Source organism: Acomys russatus, chromosome 30, assembly GCF_903995435.1.
Source record: "Acomys russatus chromosome 30, mAcoRus1.1, whole genome shotgun sequence".
NCBI classification, from domain to species: Eukaryota; Metazoa; Chordata; class Mammalia; order Rodentia; family Muridae; genus Acomys; species Acomys russatus.
The window spans coordinates 9752419-9776626 of record NC_067166.1 but is presented as its reverse complement, the minus strand read 5'-3'; the positions used below and the strand labels follow the sequence as shown (position 1 = coordinate 9776626).

At 40.0% G+C, this 24208-nt stretch overlaps 2 protein-coding genes across 8 annotated transcripts in view; both read left to right on the top strand.

The window, feature by feature from the left end:
• The window catches only part of Pde4d (phosphodiesterase 4D), a 1424262-nt gene that overhangs the window by 826937 nt on the left and 573117 nt on the right, over positions 1-24208 (top strand). The gene's annotated exons all lie outside the window — the stretch shown is intronic.
• On the top strand, positions 21094-22590 carry LOC127212175 (small nuclear ribonucleoprotein F-like). The gene is made up of 2 exons (XM_051172251.1): positions 21094-21167; positions 21971-22590. The coding sequence occupies exons 1-2, from the start codon at positions 21094-21096 to the stop codon at positions 22383-22385; spliced, it is 489 nt and encodes a 162-aa protein (XP_051028208.1). The 3' UTR covers positions 22386-22590.

Sequence of the window (24208 nt, the reverse complement as noted above, 5' to 3'; positions counted from 1 at the left end):
TGGTGGTGACATCATAGAAAGGCCTATGCACAAACATGGGAGACAGAAGGAAACACACCACTTTGTAGAAAGAGTGAGAGAGACTCTCAGGGAAGTTTTGCCTCTAAGCTTGTCTCCATGGCTAACTACATCAGACTTGATGCCTGTGCGGGGGAACGGGACTATGGAGCCCCACAGGAAAGCCACCCAGACCCCACAACCTTGTGTTCCATAAACATGTGTGGAACAGAGGTGAAAAAATGGACAAAAGTATCCCAAAACCAAATGACATGGCGCGTCTGGTCTCTGTGAGTAGTTTGGACACGGCTGAATCCCAATAGGCTGGATGAATACAATTCTGTTACCCGCCAAATAGCAGCGATGTTGACAACAGGAAATGATACACCTACAAAATAGTAAGAAATAAACTGGAATGAAGTCGTGCTTTGATGCACTAAAGCAAAAGCATCCCACGGACTGTGCCATGGGCACAGATTCCTGGTTTTATATTTTTTTTAATCTCAGGTGTGAGGTTTCTCACGGGTCCACTTCCTGGTGAGCATGTATTTACTTTCTGTACTGTGGGTTGTGAAGACATGACTGGAAACCCTGGCTTGTTGTTTCCTATGGCATCTGTTGCTGCCTGTGAACGTAAGAGAGCATGGCTGCTGTGGGGATGCTGTGTAACTCTGGGTACCCAGCTGTAGGATGTTGTTTGGAAGCCGCTCATCATTGAAATCCTCAGTTCAGTATGAACCTTGTGAAACCGCACCCATCTATGGCTTCTCTTGCTTTATTTCTGTAGCCTTTCTGTCATTCTAGGATCGAACCTAGGACCCGACCCATGCTAAACATATTCTCCCACTGAGCTACATCCTCACACATGTACCACTTGGGTTTTCAAGAAAGCAATGTGAAAAGAAGCTAATTATATCTTTCTTTAGTAAATTATCAGTGTCAAAATCTTTTTTTTTTAATAAGCAAAAGATGTCTGTGATGGGAGAGCAAGAAGAATCACATTGAGCCTTTTATTCTGACAAGGTCAGAAAAGGTAATAGTTACTCAAAAATATCCTTATTTCATTTGCATGCAATTCGTATATTTTATTTACACATAAGCAAATGCTTGCAAAGGAACAGTGAGTCCCTCAGTCTATGTTTTTTTTGTGTAGTCTCTAAGCCTATCCATAGACATTTGCTTGATGCCTCTTTGTTCATTTTTTTTATACAGTAGGTGCATATTCTAAGTTCATTCCAGTGTCATTTTGATGTGTGATGTCTTTCAGTACCTCATATTTCACATTCTTTCATTTTTCTCTGCTTTGTCTTGGACTTAGCACTTTGTTAAGGACCCCTGAATCCTCCTGGCAGTATGATAAATGGTATTTTGTAGTAAAAATTGGGTGGTATAAGAGCCCTTGAAGCGCTCTCGTGGAATTTTTGCTTCTTTGTCCTATTATTTTTCTATACTGAAAAACTGGCTTTTGCTTTTCCCAATATAGCATAAACTTCTTTAATTACAACGTTTGAGAATAGGTTCGTGATGGTGACCCTATGCCTCTGTGAGGGAGGGGAGAGGGAGGGACCGAGATAGACACCCTGTATGTTCATCTTCAAGCATTGTGTGGCTCCTGTGCCTGTGTCCTCCCACGCTTGTCTTCAACAGTCGTCCAGTTCATACCCCATATCACACCTCACACCCCCAGTCACTTCAGTGTGCTTGTGTTGCTCACTTAGGATATGGTTCAGCTCTTTCAAATTTAAGTTAAACACCTATAAGTATTTTTTTAACCAAAAACTGAATGAAACAATATGGGTTTGGGGCTTTCTGTTTCTATATTGAAAACATGAGTCTGCAATTCTGTTTTTTCACAATGATAAGAAAGGAATCTAGCATTCACCGGAGGTTCTACTCTTGCCCTCTTAGAGTGGGCAGCTATAAAGTAACTCAAAATATCAACCTAGTTGGCTTTAGACAAAGATTCAAGATGATTGAACAACAAAGGGGTGTGAATCCTGGCATATGAGTTTTTTCAAGCATGTCTCTGCCTCTGAGTCAATTTCAGGTATATGTGCTTAGGTCTCTGGTATTTGATACATAGTTATTTATATTTCCTATCATTTCTAAAAGTGTGGAGAAATAAATGGGCAGCTAAAGCAACTTTTAATCACTTACCACTATATTCATCCTCATGGTTTTTGGATCTAAGCTATGCTAATTTGTGTGAAGTGGGGACTATGGAAAGCTATTAGAAACATAACTATAGATCATGATTTGTATTTTCAGGTAAATTTAGTTCTGTTTCTCTTTAAGTGTATAGCAAAGAAGGAAACCCAATAGCATTTTCCATTTCAAGACTTCTCAAATTGTCTCTACAATTGGTCCTAAAACTTTCTATCATGCCATCTGTACAAAGTAAGGCAGTGCTATGAACCGTAATTTTTCACAAGCTACTCCAGTGCATACTAGCCATCATGGGTAAATATAAATGGTGCTATATTTAGTGTTTATACAAGTCACGCGTTGAGACTGTCGTTGCACAAAAGCGTTGTGTGGAAATTTACGCGGCTGAGGTCTGCTGCCTTGCTGTTGAGCAAGAGTTCAGTGCACACAGGAGTAAGGCTTTTTGGCCTTGCTCTGCAAGTGAACATCTCACATAATACCTCGACTTCTAGGCAGGGGCTTGAGTGTGGAAGTTAAGCAACTCTCACGTCGATATTTAATTCTTTCTGTGAATTGCCTACAAGCTGATATTTCTGTTAGAGGAAGATCTAGGGGTTATATTTTAGGATGACATTAACACAATGGCCAAGAAATGAGCTTGGAGGCAAGAGAACAGTGTGTCTGGTTTGGAATACACTCAATAAGACACAAAAGCAACACAATGGAAGAAAACTGGGGAAGGGTTTGTTTTCTTTTGCTTTTTTAAAGTAAAGGCTATATCAAGATAATTGACCACATTGCAGATAAATGGCTAAACTTAGGACAGAAAATCAAACATATTTCATTTAAGTTACTGGTGCTGGGCATGTAGATATTCAAGTCAAGAATGCTTAGCTAATTTGTGTCCCCTTTTCCTACAGATAGTAACTATGTCATCCCAGGAGAACCAGATGCTGAGCATGCAATATATACTATGGGGTTAAAATAAATATTGGCTTCTATTATTGCTGCCTTCTGCCATATCAAGTAAAAATAAATAAAAAGAATAAGCTTGTAACAAAGCCTTTTCTGAAATTAATTTGAAATTGGCTGAGAACAACTGGAAATGTGGTAAAGATTCACAATGGTCGATGTGAGAAAGGTGTAAAATAGCACAGTTTGTGTACTTAAGAGGCGTGCAGAGTTGATTTTATCACTCCCTGCGAAATCTGCTTCAGCTGTAGCAACTCCATTCCTAGACACTTGTCGTCAGATGATGGAAAGGAGGAAGATTGTTCTGTTATTAATATGCTGACACCATCAGAAATGGAGGGTAGAGTGATGTGGACACTGAATAATTATCTAGAGAGAACCCGATTGAGCTCCACACACTTTTAGGGGTGTGTGTGTTTTGACACAGGGTTTCTCTGTGTAGCCTTGGCTGTTTTGGACTCGCTTTATAGACTAGGCTGGACTCAAACTCATAGAGATCCGCCTGCCTCTGTCTCCCTGAGTGCTGGGATTAAAGGCGTGTGCCACCATGCCCGGCTCATCCACACACTTCCTAAAGGTGAGAAGTAACTGTTTTTGAGGGCTTTGGTATCTGCTGAGTGGATTCTTGGACGACTGACTTATTTTAGTGCTGAGGTCACTCATGTAGACACCTCCCTTTTAAGTAACTATGGCATCGTTTGCTTATTTACTCACTCAGTGCTACTGAGTATTCACTGACTGAGCACTCTTTACTGAGCACTCACTGATGAGCATTCACTGAGCACTCACTGACTGAGCATTGACTGACTGAGCACTCACTCACTGAACACTCACTGAGCATTCTTTACCCAACACTCACTTACTGAGCACTCACTTACTGAGCACTCACTGACTGAGCACTCACTGACTGAGCACTCACTGACTGAGCATTCTTTACCTAGCACTCATTTAATGAGCACTTACAATGTGTTTAATATGAAGGACTCAAAGACAAAGACCAATCAGATTCTTTTTGTTGTTGTTGTTTCCAAAAACTAAATGGAGGAGTTAACTATAAAGAGACAAAGATAAACAGGAGGCTGTCAAAGTGTGAGCAAGATCATCAGGGAACACAGAGGACTTGACTGTTTTTAAATGAGTCACACTCGCATTGGATCTAACTGGGAAGGTTGGGCTTTTCATTGAGGCTAATTCCGTTAGCCAACCCATCTCTAATCATTGTATAAAATACAATTACAATGACGTCAGTAAACTTTTTACCTTTGTTAAGTGTTGCTCAACAACCGTTGCCACCATTCTGAGTTTCAATTCTGTCTATAATGTATGGAACAGCGACCTGGAGGCTGCGGGTATAGACCCGGGCCTGGTGGACTGTTTGCTTAAAACAAGTGGAGGTCCCATTTTTGACCCACGGTGCTTCATAAGCCAGGCAACTCTATAATCTATAATCAGAGGAAATCTGCATCTCCCACTAGTGTCCCCAAAAGTTATCCTCCTTGTGTCTTTGCTCTCTGTGCATCTCTTCGTCTTTCCCAGGTGGTTCAGGTTGGTTGCTGCCTCTCGTAGGGTAAGTTAGTAAGGTGGTTAATACAAAGCAAACTTGCAGCTTCCTCTTAGAAAGGCTAAGTGGTGCATTCTTTACAAGAATCAAGAACGTAGAGATCACTAGAATACTGGTGAGGTACAAATGAGATCATTATCATTTGCCTCGGACTGGACTGGTAATGCCTACATGTTAATTGTAGCTTTTGGTAAATACAAACACAAATACAAATAGCGAGTGCCGCTGTTCTGAAAATAGTCTTTAAACAAGTTTTTTTTTTTTTCCACTTCACAGATTAGAGTGCTTAGTTTCCCTTTTCTAACTTTAAAATCATTTGTGTTTCTTTTCTTACTACATTCTCAATAGAATACATGTGTTGGTGTATATATTTAATATAAGTTTAAATTAATTCCTTTAAAATAGTTTCTCCTATAACAGGGCAGTTTGGGACTTTAATTAGAAAGATAAATGTCCTTTAGTATTGTATGAAATCACAAGAGCTGTCAGCTAGCAAGCTATCCGGGAGTGCATTAGTCACAGATTAACGTAGTCTTTTGATTTTTATCTATATCATAAAATCTATGTGTGGCCCAGGGGAAGCATTTTGTTAATGTCTGTGGACCAAATGGAAGTTTAAATGAATAAATGTTTTCTGGCCTTTGAAACACATGAAATATCTAAAAACTGTAACAGAGCCTCAAGTCAATCCTAAGTAAGGTTTATTTCTAAGGGAACTCTTCAGGTACACAGACATATTGATTTGTTATCACAGCTTATAACTGATTGTATTTGTCCTATTTAGTAAATGTAGTCTGTACTCTCCACATAGGACTCACGTCTTCTCTTGTATAAACCCAAAGACTTGTTTGATATTAAACATGTGAGGCAATCGAACCTCTCTGGGCTTAAAATTAGAGCTTCCAGTCTGGTCTCTCAGAATGATCTGTTTCTTAATAGAAATTTTGAAGGCATTGTGCATCAGAGAGACATCTTATGGCGCCTGCCAGTGCTTAAGGCAGAAACCTATAGCTGACCAAAGAGCCAATAGTAACTGATGGTGGTCTACTCAATCCTAAATGACACTGCCTTATCACTTGCCTCTGAGGCTCAGGAGCATCACCAAGGAGGGGCGGGTCATAGGGTGGAGAAATGTATAGGCAAAAGATATCTTTGGTCATGACACAGCATGGCATTCATGAACTCTCTACCACTGTAGTTGCTGGCACTAGACCTGCAGAACACTGGGCCCCTTGACAATTCAATGGATGGCGGGGGTGGGGGTGGGGTGGACACACTCATCCTTGCACTCCCTGTGGGACTATTAGTAACTAAGGGTTGTCAGACGAGGGGTGTTATTTTATTCCAGGGGTGTCATCCCTGATAATTTACCCTGGTTCCAGTAAATAGCCACCCTCCCATGCTCAGGTAAGAAATTCTAAATGCAGTGAGGGGGAAGGGGTGGCACATACAACAAGAACACATGAAAGTAGGATGGAGGGGGCGGGGCTTCTTGGGAAGAAGGGTTTTAGCTTGATAGGAGGGGAGATGATAAAAGGGTTTAAAATGGTTAGAATTCATTATGTAAATGTATGCATCCTAGTTCGCTTTTGGTTGATGTGATAAACACCATGACCCAAAGCTACTTGGAAAGGAAAATATTTATTTTGTCTTATGTTTCCAGATTACAATCTATTAATTGAGAAAAGCCATGTCAGGAAATCAAGGCTCTAGCCCATATAGACACATTACTCTAGGAACAGAGGACTGTGGCTTTGGACATGCAATTGCGTGGCTGAGCTAGATGTGCTAATGGCTTTATAAAGAGCTTTCACTCTGTCCCAGTGTCACAGTGGTCCTTGCACTTGAAGAGCTGTCATCTGATGGGGAGCTTACTGCAGCTTTCAGAAATGTTATTCAATTGAATTAAAGTTGAGCAATACTATAAAAGCATTCAGGTACAATGGAGGAACTTCACTGCACAGCAGTTGAAGATATGGTTTCCTAAGCTTCGTTGACTTACACTATGCATGTAGCCCCACACCTATGATGTCATAAGCAGCTGTTTTAAATATGATGCAGGATTGAATTGTTAGTGTAGATTATTGATGGCACCCATTGAAAGTACTGAGAAACAAGAATTCCTCCTTCCTGCTCTCTTAGTGTCAGTTAACCAAATGGTGTTTGTAAGCCCAGACTCTTACAAGTATAGGCATGGTAGGGGAGGGCGGGCATTTCAGAATGGATAGTCCAGGTTCTGAAGCATTTAGGAGGCAGAAATGTGAAAACCAAGCAAGGGGATATGCCTCTTATAGAGAACGCGGGCAAATGGAACCCAGAAAGCCATAGAATTAGAAGGAAAAAAAAAAAGTAAAAAGGAGTGTGCTGATCCTTTGGGAAGGTGCAGAGTCCCTGTCATGGCAACCACTTCTGTGCTGGGGGAAAGGCCAGCTGGGCAGGGATATGTGGGATGAAAGATGCACCAGGAACAGCACTTGTCCTTGCAGGAGTTTGTGGGGAGAAAAACAAAGGGAATGCTGGCAGGGCAGTGTAGGGAATCTAACCAGGCCTCTCCCGGGGAGGCATATTCTATTGACATCCACGTAGTTCTATCATTAGAATAAAAAGAAAATCAGGTACTTTATCCTGACAGTGAGAAATGACATTCGGTTCTATTTTTGAGAAATGTTTTAGTTTGTAAGTGTTATGCATCTGCATCATTAAAGTATTCTTCTGTGTTTTTAAGTATTCAGGAAGGAGGGGGAGGCTGGGATCAGGCTGTAAAGAGAATGAATGAATGAATGAATAAATAAATAAATAAATAAATAAATAAATAAATAAATAAATAAATGTGTTCATGAGTTTAGGTGGCATCCCAGCAGGGTATCAAGTCAATATAAGACATTTCAGAGTAATATGTCTTACACGACAGTGTTTAGAACTGTGTTTCAAAAGCTACAGTAACATTCAATGAACAAAAGATGTAAATCATTGGAATCATCTTATAAAGAAGTTTATTTTGGCGATTGTATGAATAGCCCAGAGGTAGTTTGAAGCCAAGAGGAGAATAGGCCACGTTATTGTTGTAAACCACATAATTTTAGTAGTAGCTATTCAGAATTATGTACGAAGCAAATGGTTGGGTAGCGTTTCTAACCAGAGAAGTTTTATCGCTTTTCTTTTTTAAATCTATGCCATCCAAGTCCTGGGTGTAACCCAGAGAGTGGCTGGAGGGAGGAGGGGAGCGACAGCGCAGATGTGATTTATTTTGTGACCACTAGATGGCATCATACCTCCCCTAGAATAAGCTGCATGGTTCTGACTAGTTCTCATAGCAGCCAGGATGGCGGTGAGGCGATTGTCCTCTTCCCATGGTTTTGATTTATTTAAATTATCAGGATAAAAATGAGCAGAATTTCACATTTTTCAAAGGAGATGACATTTCCGTTTCTATCTAGTATACATTTATTCTAGCTGTATTTTATCATCTTTCTTCAAATCTCCTCAAAAACAAGGATGCATCCCGTATCTGTGGAGAGAGCTGAGTCCTAGTCAGCCAGTTGTGGTGTAAGGAAATGAAAATGCCGGTAAAATGGCAGAATTCACAGTTTATGAAAAACGAAATGTGAAAAATAAACTTCATTCTGTCAGGAAGTCATGGGAAAACAAACATTTGAGTCAATTTATTGTCTCAGTGGCAGGTCCCTATAAGAACACACACACACACACACACACACACACACACACACACACACACATTATTTTATCTTCAAACTTTAATGCCTGCTAAGTGTGTTGACATCTTTATAGAAAATGCTATTTGTTGTCAAATGCTGCTTGAGTCCTTAGGATCTCAATGTCCTTATTTTGTAGAAAAATATGGATTAAATAATTTCACACCATTAAGACAATAGCACACACACCCAGCAATACATTTATGACATTTTATGACATGATTAAAGCTACTTGCTATAAGTGTGTAGGCTTTGTCCATCGCCATAGTCTGGAAATCTAAAACATCACAAGTTTAGAATGTTAAACATGTTTCATTTTCTCTTCTCTATAATTTGACAGAAAAAATGACTATGTTTTAGAGTTAAGAGTTGGAAGGGATTTTGAAATTATATGCAACTCTTTCACTTTATATGTATTGTGGTATGTCTACAAGAAATTATCCATGATATCCCTTGGACTTTTGTATAATTTTCTGTAAGTAATTTCCTTCAAGATCTGAGAAGCAAAATTTAAGAATTAATAAAAATTAAAAGAGATTGTGCAAAAGAATATGACAGTATTTCTTCTCATGATGGTGAATTGAAATCTATGTTGATATTTTAATAACATACGAACACACTCAATCATAGTAGACACAAATATTGAGAAATTTGAAAGGTTATTATCAAATTTACAGACTGGGTTTTTCTTTCTTGGTTCATTGACTCCATTAAATCTGTGTTGTGGGTGGTATTGCATTTTTCTTTCATTCCTTCTTCTAAGGGTATCCCTGGGGAGTCATTCAGTAGATGTTTCTAAGTCTTCCATAATAATTATCTCCGAACCCTAATGTTTTCTGGTTTGGGCCCATCCTTATTCCCCAGTTTGAGGAAGGAGTTCAGAATGACTTCCAGTTGTAAGATGAAATACAAACCTAATTTACTATTTATTCACTATTTGTGTGGTCTTGGCAAACTTTACTGTCCTGGCAGGGCATGCAGTTACAAGGGGAAATGAGAGTCTGCCTCAACTGTGGTCCCAACCTTGCCTTTTAGCCTAGAGCTTTTCCAGAATTTAAGGACAGTGCACAGATATGTCAAATATCTCCTAGACCATGCTGTAGAGACACAGAGAACTCAGGCCTTTGTAAGATGTCAAACTCAGGAATAGCATACTTAAAAGTAGATTATTTTAGCACAGGAGGTTTTAGTCAATTAAAAAACTAGGGTTTTCCCCCCTGCATGTGTGTATACGTGTGCATGGACATCTATGTGTGTGATTGTCGTAGCACATGTATGAAGGTCAAAGGGCAGTCTCAGGTGTAGGTCCTCACCACCTACCTTGTCTGAGAATGTCAAACAGGAAAGATAAGGGTTTCCAACATCTGGGGGCTCCTTTGTCTCAGCCTCTCATCTCCCCATAAGAACCCAAGCAATATAGACCTGTTCGTGGTAGCTGTCTGGTTTCTATATGGGAGCTGGAGATTCAAACTCAGATCCTCACTGTTGTGCATCAAGCACCGCAGATCCATCCCTCATTCAGAAAGATCTAAGAAGAAGCATTCTGACATCGGCTCAGGGCATGATGAAATTTTTCTGGCAGCATTAGCAATGTGCTAATTTTTTTTTTACTCTTAAGGAAAATTAAAGAAGTTAATTAAATAATTAATTGATGCCTATTTATTATTTGGAACATGTTTAAATATAATAGTTATAATAGTTTTGTTGTTGTTGTCGTCATTAACTTTTGTATTTCACTCTGTGTTTCGATCACCCATTCACTTCCACAAATAGATCTGACTATTTAAACAAAAGTTCTCTTTTCTAGGCTCAAGAGAAGGGTTAGCAGTTAGGAGTTTTTATTGCCCTATCAGAGTTCAGATCCCAGCACCCACAGCCAGGAGCTCACAAATGTCTGTAACCCCAGCTCAAAGGACCTCACGCCCCGTTCTGGCCATTGTGGGAATACACACACACACACACATGAAAAATAAAATAGATCATAAGAGTTCTTTTTCCTTAAGGAAAAGACATTAGTCTTCTTTCACGACCTGCCTGCCTTGGTTATAATTTGAATCTTTGAGGATTTCTTCCTAAGATCCTTGGTTTCAGAGAAGTCAGGCTGTGCATTTAGCTACAACCAGATGAGACTCTAACCCTCACCTCCACATTGCTCCTTTCACTGGTAATTAAAGTAGATGTGTTGAACCAGGGGAGAGATGCTGGTCTTATTTATCTGGGCCACAGCTGATGCACTGAACAGCCAGGGTGCATTTCTTTTGATACTTTGCCTGTACTTGACAATGAAAATATGTGCTGGGTGTATGCTGGGCATATGAACTCAAAATTTTCATTAGAATGATAATTAAAGGAGCAATCTCCATCATTACACTCATTAAGTCATAGAAAATATTGATATTAATACTTGATAGGAAGGCTTATATGTTTTCTTTATTGGATTTCTTTAAAAAATAATAGAATTCTATAATCATTATATAAAGCCAAAACTAGAAATAATAAGTAGCCTAGAATAGTGTCTCATTCCTAAAATATAGAATAAAAACAACAAATGACACACTGCTTTCCTTCTAGAAGTTGATCTAATGACTTATCAGTTAGTATTGATGTAAATATTGATTTCAACTTAGGCATGTGTATAGAAAATTTAGAATAACTGCATTAAAATAAAATGGGCTGTCCACACCACTATGTTATAATTAATATGTCTCATTTTTCTCTTTCCTCAAGAAAATATATCATGCAGTTTTTAATTCTATTGTCTTCCAAATATAAATGTTTATTTCCAAGGAGCTCTGACGTTCAGGCAAGCCTATTTTTAGTCTGTAACTACATTACAGCATTAGCCATAAAAACAAGGAAGGGAGTGGGATCTCAGAAAGATGCCCTATAAATACACAATGAAGATTCAGGAGGATGCTCAGAGGCTCACCATTGCACAGACGATGCTAGGCTTTGCGCTTGCTTGTATGCATTCATGTGATTCAAAATATTTGTTCACTTCAAGTCTCCTAGAATAACCCAGAAAATATGGTCCTTTACTTTCAGAGGGAAGTACCAAGATTTCACACAGCTGAAGTGTTCCCTTAGAATCAGCTAATAAATATGAAAGGGGAATTCAGTGAGTACAGCCCCTGTATGTAGCTTCATGTGTTATCAGCATGCTGAAGTTTAAGGCTCCATGGGATTTCCATGAATTATCACAGCGAGGTTCCAGACAGGATAGAAGTATCACAAAGGCACGACCACAGGAGGCATGGCACGATTTCAGGAGTGTGTTGGTGGCCAGTGAGCTCACATCTGGCCTGAAGAGAATTAGCAGGCAGATGGCAGTGCAACGCTACTGTAGAAAGATGCATCTGGAAAGGTCTCATGGGAGTAGGGGGAATGCGGTTGGTCAAAAACCATTACTGCTTCAGGCTCACATGGGATGAAGGGTTGATAATCGATGTGATAATAGATGTCTCGGCTCTCCCAGAAGTGGATGGATACCTGAGACATTTTCAAGGACGTGCCACCCTAGTATGAAAGGTAGCATTGCTGGTGAAGGAGTGAGGTGTCCGAGATGGCTTCGAGGCTCAGGCTTGGGTGCCACGGAAGAAGGAGCAAGAAGAGAAGAAGAAAAGGCTAAGCCGGAGGGCGGGTGTCAAGAAGCCGGTTGTGATATTTGTTGAGTGTGAGGGTGAGCAGGGCGTGCAAGTAGGTAAGTCTCACTGAAGTTGGCCGACGCCCCTGTAATTGTGATATTTGAAGCCATTGAGGTGTTATGTGGATGTTTAGAGGACAGGTTGCGGGGAGTGACAGGGAAACCTTTCAAAAGGGCACACAGATAGATGCGAAGTCAGGGAGGAGGGGCTGAACTCAAGTAGACAGTGTATGGGACAGGCCACAGCACAGCAAAGTTGTGAATGACCCCTGCAGAATTTCACGTAAGAGGGGAGACTATGCATAGCTACCCCATCTCTAGCACCCACTGGAGTAACAGACGGGAGTACTCTTTTTTGAGCTCTATGAGAAAAGAGGTAGGTTCTTAGTATCCACCACCCCCACCCCCCGCCACCATCTTAGCACTACGTTTTGTTAAAGTTGACTTGACTTTGAATTCATTTCACGTATATTCTCTCTGATGTCAGAATTTGCTCTTCTTGCACCACTACCCACTTGCTACAGACTCAGAGTGCTTCATGGGGAGGAGTGGCATTCATCCCTGGGTCCTATCCTGGTCCTCCATATGGTGTCAGGGAAGTTCTGCTTGGGGATTCTTAGAAGATGCCCAGGAATAGCCTCCAGTCTGTGTGACTGTGATTCAAAAAAATGGACCTTATAGGTAGAATAGGCAGCATCTCACAGGTACATGAAGATGCAGAGCAGAGCAACCCTGCACAGTTCCTTCACCTAACAACCATGGCGCTGGAATCACTCCTGTGTACTCTCGCCAATCTCTGGGGTCTTTTGTTGGCCAGAATTTGACTTTTTTCTCCCCTCATTTTCAAAGCCAACTGAGCCACAGTTCTATTGTTAGGAACCCAAAACATGGAAAATAGCCAAATATATTAAGTTATCATTTTTAATACTATTCCTGTCTTTGTAGAAAATTCTAAGCCTGTAGTCGAGGAAGATGCAGGAGGGAGGTTTTTATCACGGAAGCAGAGCCTTGGGGAGGGTAATGAAAGTCTCAGGTGGAGAAGCTGGAAAACCTCAGGCCAATTGGGCCAGTGTCTGCTTTCTGCTAAACAGGCTTTTGTTGGCAAATTGAAATTTAAATCAGACACGAAGTTGCATCAGAAGGTAGTATTCACCCTGATTGCCCAATATAAGGGACTTTTCTGTTTTCTTTGTTCGTTTTGGCATTTTCTTAGCAGTGGCCTGACCTGCACAGATACATTATTCATTTCCATTGCACCTAGGGTCCTGCATTATGTGTGTTTACAGCATGCGGGAGCAGAGCACTGGCATCCAATCACATGGGGAAAGGACTGGCTTACTGATGTGTTGTTTGGAGCTCACCCTGGTGTCAGGCCTGTCCAAGGCATCTGTCACAGCCCTGACGCAGTCAGGCTAATTATAAGTCATCACTCTCATTCTTTACAGAATACAAGAACTGGGAGGGCTGTGGGGGGCAAATGCTTCATCACTTGTGCAACCCATCATCAGGAGGACCTTTTACGATTCAGTTGCTCACTCTTGTTAAAAATCTGCTGTTCAGCAGTCTTTCAATCCCAGGAAGCCCTGTTGTGTATTGCTCTGAATAAAAAGAAAAAGAAAACGGAACCAAGTAGCAGCGGCGTCCAAACACATTGACGGAATGCCATGCTTCCCCTTAGAACTGGCTTTCAGCCTGGTAAGCAGAAATCTTAATTCTTGGTGAAGAAGTTCAAAAGAATTGGGCTCCTGCTTAATAAACTGCAGCAAACAGCAGAGAATTCCCCCACACAAGACTTTTTTTTTTTTTTTTTTTTTTTTTTTTTTTTTTTTTTTTTACAAAATGACACATTTGAGGGTTCCTCATATTGCCATACTCTCAAGAGAAAGTCCTACTAAAATGTTTTCCGATCCCCGGGAGAGAACAAGGTAGCCCTTGTCAGCACGTACAAGAGCGTAGGTTACTTCCATGGCTGTAGCAAACACCGTAAGCTGTTTTACTGATAGTAAAGAGTTTCTTTTACGTACTTAGAAGCTGGCTAGTTGAGGGCTAGAATGCTGCAGATTGGGAGTCTGTGTGGGGCCTGATTTCTGGCTCATTCACAATACCTTTGTCCTATAGCCTTCCATAAAAGCAGGCACAGAGACAATCTCTGGGGTTCCCTTCTAAGAGACCCAGTCCATTCTCCACTTTGCTTCTTCCATGCTCTAGCGGCCTCAGAAAGCCTTTCTCAAGGCCATCATACTAGGGTAAGAATTTCAACATGCGCAATTTGGGCCCCGGTGGTAGTTCCGATCTTGTCCGCTGAACTTCATCAAGTCTGTTTGGTTCTTATACATAGGCTACATGAAAGCTAAGTAATAATAAAAACATGGCTAGAGGGTTTGGATTGGAATGCAGTATAGTCACAGTGTGCATTTCCTTAGTGAGATTGCTTTCTGGGAAGAATTTATTTAGGTGGGGCTGGGAAAGATGAGAGGTTCAGTGGCCCGAGGCAGAGAAAGTCTATTTATGGGAAAGTAAGATAATTACTCCATTAACTTGAAGTTGCTTAGAATGTCAGTATCAATAACAGCCCTCGGAACTCTATAACCTCACTGTGGCAACTACAAAACATAAAGCAACAATGAATGTCCATTAGGGTTGATGACAGGGTCACTCCTGCTTTTAAATCTTGCCTTCTGAAATACCTGGAAGCAGCTTCAAGTATGTGGTATGTTTCTTACTCCTATCCTTGGAGGACTCCTGGAAGACAGACAGATGATATTCCTCTAGCGACATTTCAGTTTTAGTATTTGTATGTACCAGTCTGGTGGGAGCCTGCCCTTCTTGAGGTGTAGAGACTATGGCTATGGGAGTATGGGCACTTCTATTACTGACTAGGTGTATAACTTTACAGCTCTGTTTACTTTGGAGATTAAAAATATAGTTTGTAAAAGATTGATCATATTTCTTGGGTCTGGTAGAATTTTCCAAAAAGTTCTATGGAAAAATTGGTGCTATCCACTGACAGTGACAATAACAGAGGTAGCTCACTAAATGCACGTCGAACCTTCTTCCCATCTAAAAAGCAGGATTTCTCTTAAATAAGATGGCCAGCATCATCTATTTTATTTACACACACACACACGCACACACACACACACACACACACACACACACACACACACACACACCTCTTTCTTTGTGCTCTTAAATATATTCAGAGATTTAGAAACTGACCTCTAAACCCAAGATTTTCAATTATTTTTTTTTCCAATCATTTTGGTTTGCCTTTTACCTTTAAATGTAAGAAGACTGGGAAGCGGCTGTGACTCAGTGGTAGGATGTGTGCTTGGCATAGAGAGGAATGCTTCTGATCTCTAGAACCACACACAGAAAAGTCATGAAACTTCCTTTACAAACGCAGTCTTGCACAAAACCGCAATGAATCAAAAACGAGGCAAAACAGAAGCATTCTTATTGAGTTAAGATGGAGGAGTCAGGGTGTAAAGATTTGTGATGAGTTAGTTCATCATCCTCTTTTCATCTTTCCCCTCTCAGGCAGAGCTCTCCTTAAAGTCTTAGTAAGGGCATCTACGATCCCGAATCCCGAGTCTGCGGCACCCAGTTGAAGAGTCTGTCGGTGACGGCGAGGGTGCCAGTCTGGGCGGCATTCATTCTGGAGTACCTCTCCCTGTAGATCCCCCACGCTCTGTCATGATGACACCTCAAGAACATGAGAAGCCCCTCTCCCTCTCTCTGTCATCATACAATGGCTTAGGGCTCGCTTTTATTTTTCTATACACTGTTGTCATAGGTCTCTCCATGTTTTTCTGCATCCAAGTTACTGGTTAATAGTTTCTATGTGTTATAATCTGGTGTCTCAACAACAAAGGAAAAAAATCAGGTTGAATTGTGCTCGAATAGGGCTGAGTTTATGTTTGTATACGTAAATATGCAACTTAATAAACAAGCACAAAGGCTGGAGAGAGGGCTCGGCAGCTAAGAGTCCTGGCTGCTCTTCAGGGGACTTGAATTCAATCCCCAGCAAACATGCCGGCAGGCTCTCAAACACCTACAACTTCAACTCTTGGGGGTTAGTACCCTTTTTGGCCTCAAGGACACTCATACTCATCTGTATCTACACACACACACACACACACACACACACACACACACACACACACACACATAAAAAAATAACACATTTTAAAGTATAAAATAGAAATGAATGTATGTGTGCAAATAGATATATGGATAAGCACACTCTTTTATGTTTTCTTTTAATCCCCTGTGGATTGCTTTGATCACCCTATTGCATGTGTACATTGTACTTTTGTTGTCATTTTACTTTGTGTTTGTGGCACAACTTGAGCGCAGGGCCTCATATATGTCAGGCATACTCTCCACCGGTAAGTTGGGCCCTTAGCCCCTTCTAGTTTGAAAGCCGTTGGATGATTCATATGCATCAGACAGTATACCAGTCTACTTGCTGAAATAAATGCATTCACTCAGAGTACCTTGGCCGATCAACAATTCATTTGTGTTGCGTCCACCTAGCTCAACCTCACAACCAAAATATAGGCCTTGCAATACATGTCTACAGTACTGCTGCTGCCATATCCCAGCAGGCAAAGGTGATAGGTTCTAAGACCTGGAATGGAAGGGTGACTGTACACTTGGGGCTCTCCAGTGTTTCAGTTCATCAGTCCCTAGGATCTTGGTGAGTGACATGCCTTTGGAGGTTTTTCTAACTCTAAAGATTCCTTCTTAAACTCTGGTGCCCCATTTTTGACCATGTCCCCTGGATGAGGAGGCCTGGTGGCACTCAGAGGAAGGATAGCAGGCCACCAAGAAGAGACTTGATACCCTATGAGCATATACAGGGGGAGGAGGACCCCCTCAGTCACAGTCATAGGGGAGGGGAGTAAGGGGAAAGCGGGAGGGAGGGAGGAATGGGAGGATACAAGGGAGGGGATAACAACTGAGATGTAATATGAATAAACTAATAAAATATTTTTTAAAAGATTCCTTCTTAACATTAAGATGGCTTCTAAAGTGATTGAGAATGAAGGAAATATTTTGAAAAGTGGAAACGTACTGTCTCTTTTGGATTGAATTTTCAAATTAAATTCTCCTTCCTCTTTAGAATGGAGACACTTTCTATGTGTATTTAGAGATGGGCTCAAGCTAAGGGAAGGCTCAGCTGAAGGACATGCTATCCTCTTAACCTTTGTCAGGCCTGTCATGATCACTATCTTCAAATTTCTGCTGTATATTTTGATCCTGTCTCCGCTGCACTTGCTTACGAATGTTTTGCCAGTAATGACGCTGAAAATGTGGGGAGCATATAAATAGAGCTTTCTCCTGCAGAGCTGATGTTATTTAGGAAGCCTTAGGATTTTAGGGGAGGATAGTGACACAGTAAAATAGGGATTTTTAAAAAATAAAAATTAATAGTTAGAAATATCAAAATATAGTCAACTAGATATCCAATGTGTAATAAATGAGTATTCAATATTTTTCTTATGTGATAAGGAAAACTCTTCACATTGCTGTTCCTATTTGAAAACTATCAGTGAAGGTAAAGTTCAATATCTTCTAATTTTTTTCTATGTGACTTTGTCTTAGTGGTTTACGGAGATAAATAGCAAAGTATAACCATATGCATTGGTTCACAATAAATACCATTTTCAGGGATTTCCTAATTCATTTATTTTACATCATAAAATATATATTCATTTATAAAAAGCATCCTGGGCATCCATTAATGTATTGTAGCTTTTTCTTCATATAGAAATTTGAGGAGAGTCACTGGTCTGTGATTTACAAACCCTATTTTAAAAGGAAGAAAATGAGTAAATAACAGGAGGAAAATTTGCTTTTGGAATCCAGAAACCTTGATTACTTCTGATAACATTTATCCTTTTATATGATACATGACATTTTATAGTAAAATACATGAATACCTAGAGGTAGAACCTTGTCTCCTTGAGGATGGTTTACCTGGGTATTTGAAGGGATTAAAAGCAAAGGAGAGAGAGAGAGAGAGAAAGAAAGGGTTTCTCTGTAGCCTTGGCTGTCCTGGATTGGTTTTGTAGATCAGATTGATCTTGAACTCACAGACATCCGCCTGCCTCTGCCTCCCTGAGTGCTGGGATTCCACTGTGTGCCACTGTGCCCAGCTAGAAGCTTTTCTTTTTATTTTAATTTATGTCAATTAACTCAGAAATGGCAACCTCCCATGTTCCAATAGTGTTAGATTCTCATGGGGTTTGGTTTGCAACCAGTCCTTAAGGTGAATTTCATGAGAGGTGAGGCCTGCATACTTGGGAAACTGGAACTAAATGGTTTTAGAAGTAGCAGTGGATTTGAAAAAGGCAGATCTTCACTGTCAGTACAAAGCAAGCTGACAGCTGAGCATTCCTGTGCGCTGTGGTTGGCAACAGCAATGTCTACATGCCACAGCTCACCCTGTTCCTTCTCCTGCACTCCCTGTATTTCCTGTATCTATAACGAAGAGTTCCAAAGACAGGCTAGATCCCTCAGGGTCTTCCCTGAGATCATGTTAAACACCCCCACACACCCCCGACAATAGTTAGGACTATTGGATCCCTTAGAAGAAAGTAGAGAAAATGATTTCCACCTCAGAAAAAGCAGGGTGAGATTATGGTCACCACACTGTCAGAGTGTACACTGTTTCATTTCATGAAATCTGCTCTGAAATGATGCGTTGTTGCTCCGTTAACGCTCTAGTAACCTGGGCATGCTTATAGGTAAGCAGACAGTAGGGCCACAGAATACAGCCCATGATGATTCATGTGGCAGATGGTCTCATGGGTAAAATGTGAAAGGTTGAGAATAAAATCACAATCTCTAGCAGCATATGATGTCTGTACCTTTAACACCTCAAGCAGAGAGAAGGGTCAAAATACCACACCCCAACCCCAGCTCTAGCATGAGCACCAGTGTTCATGTGCATCTTCTTTCTAGCATGAAATAAATCACTTTTATTTTTATTTGATTCTTACAAACATGTAAAGAAAAAAGGCAAGAGAGATGCAATGGGCCAAGAAAGTAAGAATGTTGCACTGTGTGTGATTAATACTGGGCAGTGTTGGCTTCTATTTGTGTATTTTTTTCTACTTATATATCTTGATATGGAAAATTAATTGGGTTCAATGGCAAATTACTGATGCACCAGTTTATTTACCTAATTTTACCTCAGAGAATATAAGCCAATTTCTTGCTGTGTAAACATGTGTTAAAGACGGCAATCCCATGGTGTTTGTGCAAGTCTTGAATCCTATGTGATACTTTGTAGATAGAGAAAATATTAAGTTGAATTCTCAGCATGATGCTTGCTTCCTCATTCATTTTTGTTTAATAGAAATCAGTATCCTAATGACATTACCACACCATTGTGTTCATCTTAGGCCCTGGCTTGCCCCTTAGCTGAGAACAGGTAAAGCTTTAGTATCTTTTAATTTTAAAACCTTAAATCCAAAATGCTCCACAGTCTAAAACTTTCTGAACACCAGCATAAATGTCATGAGTAGAAGGTTCCACTCCCAACCTCATGTGACAAAACTGTAGTCAAATTTTAGGCACATTAAAAATACTTATAATATTAGATTCAGGATTTATGCATAAGATATACATGAAGCATATTTCTTTGTGTTTTGACTTGAATGTCACCTCAAATATATCTCATTATAAAGGTCAATATTCAGAAGTTTTAAATTCAATACACTTTTGTACATTACCATCCTGTGTAAGTGACATGCAGTCATGAGTGGAACACTCAGCTGTGATTGGATCATTTGCCCTCTGAGGATAAAGCTATTTAATTTGAGCAAAAATAATTTTGTTTGTTGATTTTTCAAGGCCATTTAGATTGTAGGGAATCTAAATTTTTCCAGTGCATTCTTTTTTTAAAAATATTTTATTAATTTATTCATACTGTATCTCAATTGTTATCCCCTCCCTTGTATCCTCCCATTCCTCCCTCCCTCCCGCTTTCCCCCTACTCCCCTCCCCTATGACTGTGACTGAGGGGGACCTCCTCCCCCTGTATATGCTCATAGGGTATCAAGTCTCTTCTTGGTAGCCTGCTGTCCTTCCTCTGAGTGCCACCAGGCCCATGCTGCCACTGCTTTCTTGAAGATGTCACGCGAGTAAGTAAAGTATGCTATGCCTTCAGGAGAACCACTGTAGGAATCACACAAGGAAAAGGAAATAACAATGCTGCTGTTAAAGGCCGCTTTGGCGGGAGTGAACTCACCCTTCTCCTATCCTCCCTCACTAGCCATGAAGTGGACTGGCCAGTAGGGGATACTCTAGGGATTCTCACAGCTGAGTGATGGGCAGAAGTTGGAATAAGTAACAAAGACCATCTTTGTAAACTGTTGCCTTCCCTGTGGTTTGGGACACCCTACTTAGAACTTGGTTTTTGTGGTGACTTGCTCTGAGCACTTTTAAAGCAACTTTTATGTCATTCGTGTGACTGTGTCAGTAACAGTCATCTGTGCTTCATTAAATGAAAAAACATAGATCAAATGTTTTAGTATCATTGTGGTGGGAGTAGGGGTGGCATTCTCAGTCCCTGAGGTTGAATTCCACATACCCTCAAAAAACAAAACCTCCTATTAATGAAGAACCTTGTTCATCTTAGGAAAGCAAAAGATAGTGGCACTGAGTTAATCTAAAAATACTGTCAGGTAGCTAGCTCTATGACTTCAGAAGAGAAATGGTCTTTAAGGAAGGAGAAATTGGAGAGAAGAGAGAAAACAATTTTCTTGGCCATCCACCCTTGAAAGAAAAGGAAAATAAATGGGATTCAAATAGTTTCCATGAAAACAAAACTTACAAAACATACACTTTTTATTCAAAGCCAGAGTTAGCAGACACTTACAAACACTGGACAGAAAGGTTTCCTTGGAATAAAGTCTCGACACCTCTAGAAGAGTGTCCTATAGGGTTGAAGTGCAGAGGTTATAATTTCGATCTTTCTTTCTTTCTTTCTTTTTAAATCACATTTTGTTAAGAGACTTGTTTATGTGTATGCACTGCACTGCTGCCATATGAAGCAAGCAGAGCCCACGGGCACTGCCATCAGACGATTTTATGTGGGCCACAGCAGTGAACTAGCCCTTTGGTAGGAAAAGTATGGAAGTTAAAATAAATTACTTGTTCAATGTGATTGAAATCTCTACGGACATTGCTGAATTATTTGAGGCCACCCGACAGGGCTCAGAAAAAACAGAGCTAAGCATTAAAAAGTGTATTTGACTTAGGTCACTACATGTATGTTTCTCTTTTCTTTCTTTCTTTCTTCTTCTTCTTCTTCTTCTTCTTCTTCTTCTTCTTCTTCTTCTTCTTCTTCTTCTTCTTCTTCTTCTTCTTCTTCTTCTTCTTCTTCTTCTTCTTCTTCTTCTTCTTCTTCTTCTTTTTTGCAAGCCCCATTGGTATGGCTGTAATTGCTAGCATGATACTATGTAACATCTTACCATTAATTTTCCACCTGTGATGTATACACATTACATTGTAAATAAAGTACGCATTTTTAAAAGTGTATTTGAGTAGACTATCATAGGGGCACCTAACCTGTGAAGACCTGCAATTTCTTTCAGGAGCATTTTGGATGCTATGTTGGGGAGTTGGGTGGGCGGGCACAAGTAGCTATTCTTACTTGTGGTTCTGTTTTTTGTCATTTTTTTTCCTGTTCAGTTTTCTGTGCTTTTCATTCTGATTCTTGTGTGACACAGAATTTGATTCCCTTCTCCTCATCTTGTCTGCGGAAAGAAAGATATAGACATGTGAGCTGTGTAGTCACCCACAGGGACCCAATAGGTCTGTTCATCTGCTGAGGGATTCAGTCTGACCAATTCATCCCATCAAATATTTGTTAGAAATCTGCAGATGGGGCCATTTCTCTTGGTGTTGGCCGGTTCATGTCAGTGTCAGCTGTTTCAGTCATGAGGGGCAGGCGACAACTGGGTCGGCAGCTAGTGGGGTTAACAGCTCCTGGGTATTGACTGTGAGTTTAACTCTCAGTCACAAGCCTTTTCTCCAGGGACTGACAGAAAGGCCAGTGATGTTGACGCTTGAGTGGGAAATGGGATATGAGGCCTATCTGGTCTTTGTAAATGGCTACAGGAATATGCAGCTTGCAAATACAGGAGAATGCATAGACGGGGCGTTGTCTGGGCATCCGGGTGAAGTTCTAATAAGGTGTAATAATGTTCTTTGTATCAGAGGTATTGAAGAAGAGGAGGAAGATGAGGGGATTCACGTATATTTCTATACAATAAAGTTTTCTCTAATCTGCTTTGTGTTGTTGATTGAAAACATCCCTTTTCAGGATGGAGATTGAACTTGGAGATGAATATCTCCCCTAAACATGGAGCTTTTCATGGGATAGAGAAGACTTGGTCCTGAAAAATCTAAGTTGCATCAAGTTTTTCTTAAACTACCCATGCATATGTACACACATACATGTTGGCATATAGATCAAATCATGTCGTGATGTAATGACTTTGGCAATGATAGTTTATATTTTGTGACCACTGGAGTCAGTTGAGCAGACCTAGGTGTCTGTTCTATAATCATGCCCTGCATTTTGGATTCTTGAGAAAATGGAACAAAGCAAAATTTCAAAGCTTAGACTGTTAACCGGAAGTTTGGGAATAATAGTATGTTTTCATGGGACAATTTAGTAAACAGTATACTCAGGACTCTCAGAGTTTTAAAATTATTTTAAATTGACATTTAGATGTGTGTCATTTAAAACTGATATTTGAAAATCTTGATTATGACTATGCCTAGTATAGTGTGATTATAGCAAATTATATTTAGCAATTATTTTTCAATAAAGTAATTGTAATTAAAAATATATATTAAAATTTCACCCTAATGGTAAGCTAGCAAATAATTTCTAGTTTGTAAACATGCTTTCATGTCGCTTAGGAGTTTTAAACCCAAAGTAAGATTTACGTAATCAATTAACTTAAATGTTTTCACAACTGTGATGATTTCTTTTGTAGTGATTTGCAAAGAGCATTTAAAATGCTAATTAAAAATCAGATTGTTAAATAATAAGATTGTGACTCCAAAAAAAATTCTTTGTATTATGAAACAAAATTACGACTCTTGCCTGGAGAAAATTTGTATGTGTTTGCATTTATTTTATGATTTGCTATTCTGATCTTAATAACAGCAGGCAGGTGAGGCAAGTGAAGGACTATGTAGTTAGGTAATACCCACATGAATTTAAATACTTACAGTCAAGCCACGCATCTTCTGGGGTTAAAACACACAGATGGTATGTACTGACATTACACACAGGAAATAGAGGCCGTGAACTTTCAGAGATAAGACATACAACTACCCTAATTTTTTAGGAAATAAATGAAGGAATTTGTATCATGTTGGAAAGTCAGTCTGAACCCTCCAGTGCTGTTAGTTTGTTGAAACTCAGAATCAGCAAACATCAAAAACCTTCAGAGTAGAACAGAGGTCACTCTCCAGCCATGATTTTAAGTCACTAGCAAGTTGTGGGGGCACAGGACTGGAATTATTAGGCTTGTACTTGGGTTGAGATTTTTTTCCTGAGGGATTTTTGATCTTAGTAATTATAGTAGAAAAGACTATGATAAAAAAGTCATTCATAACATTAAAAAACTGCTTCTCATTTTCTTTACAGGAATATCTCTGAAGTAAATAGTGCACTTTTAATGCATCTTAAAATAATTTATTCTTTTAAAAACCCTTGTTACTATATTCTTAAGTGTGTACATTGGAGAGAGAGAGAGAGAGAGAGAGAGAGAGAGAGAGAGAGAGAGAGAGAGAGAGAGAGAGAGAGAACTTTTTGCTAATCATAACAGGTGCTCTTTTTTAATTCTAACTGTGCACCTGGTATTTATGTTGAATGTTTGCCCCTGGACTCTACAAAAGCTGCCAGGTAAACACACTAGTACCACAAGTGACTTAGGGCTTTAAGAACCTTCTGAAAGCTCTCACAGCAGGTAGCTACATCCTAACTAAATCCCTGATGCCACTTTCTAACTTGCTAGAGTCTACATAAGATCTAGGTATGAGGCAAGGTTGCCCTCTTTCCTCTTATCACATGTCCTTATGGCTCTTGCAACTCACTGCTTGGTCCCATAACACATTCTAGGGATGCTTCCTAGCAAAAGA

Coding starts and splice junctions, on each gene's coding strand:
- LOC127212175 (XM_051172251.1), top strand. CDS start 21,094: ATGAAGCAAGCAGAGCCCACGGGCACTGCCATCAGACGATTTTATGTG. Junction 21,168..21,970: donor AGCAGTGAACTAGCCCTTTG/GTAGGAAAAGTA, acceptor GGTTCATGTCAG/TGTCAGCTGTTTCAGTCATG.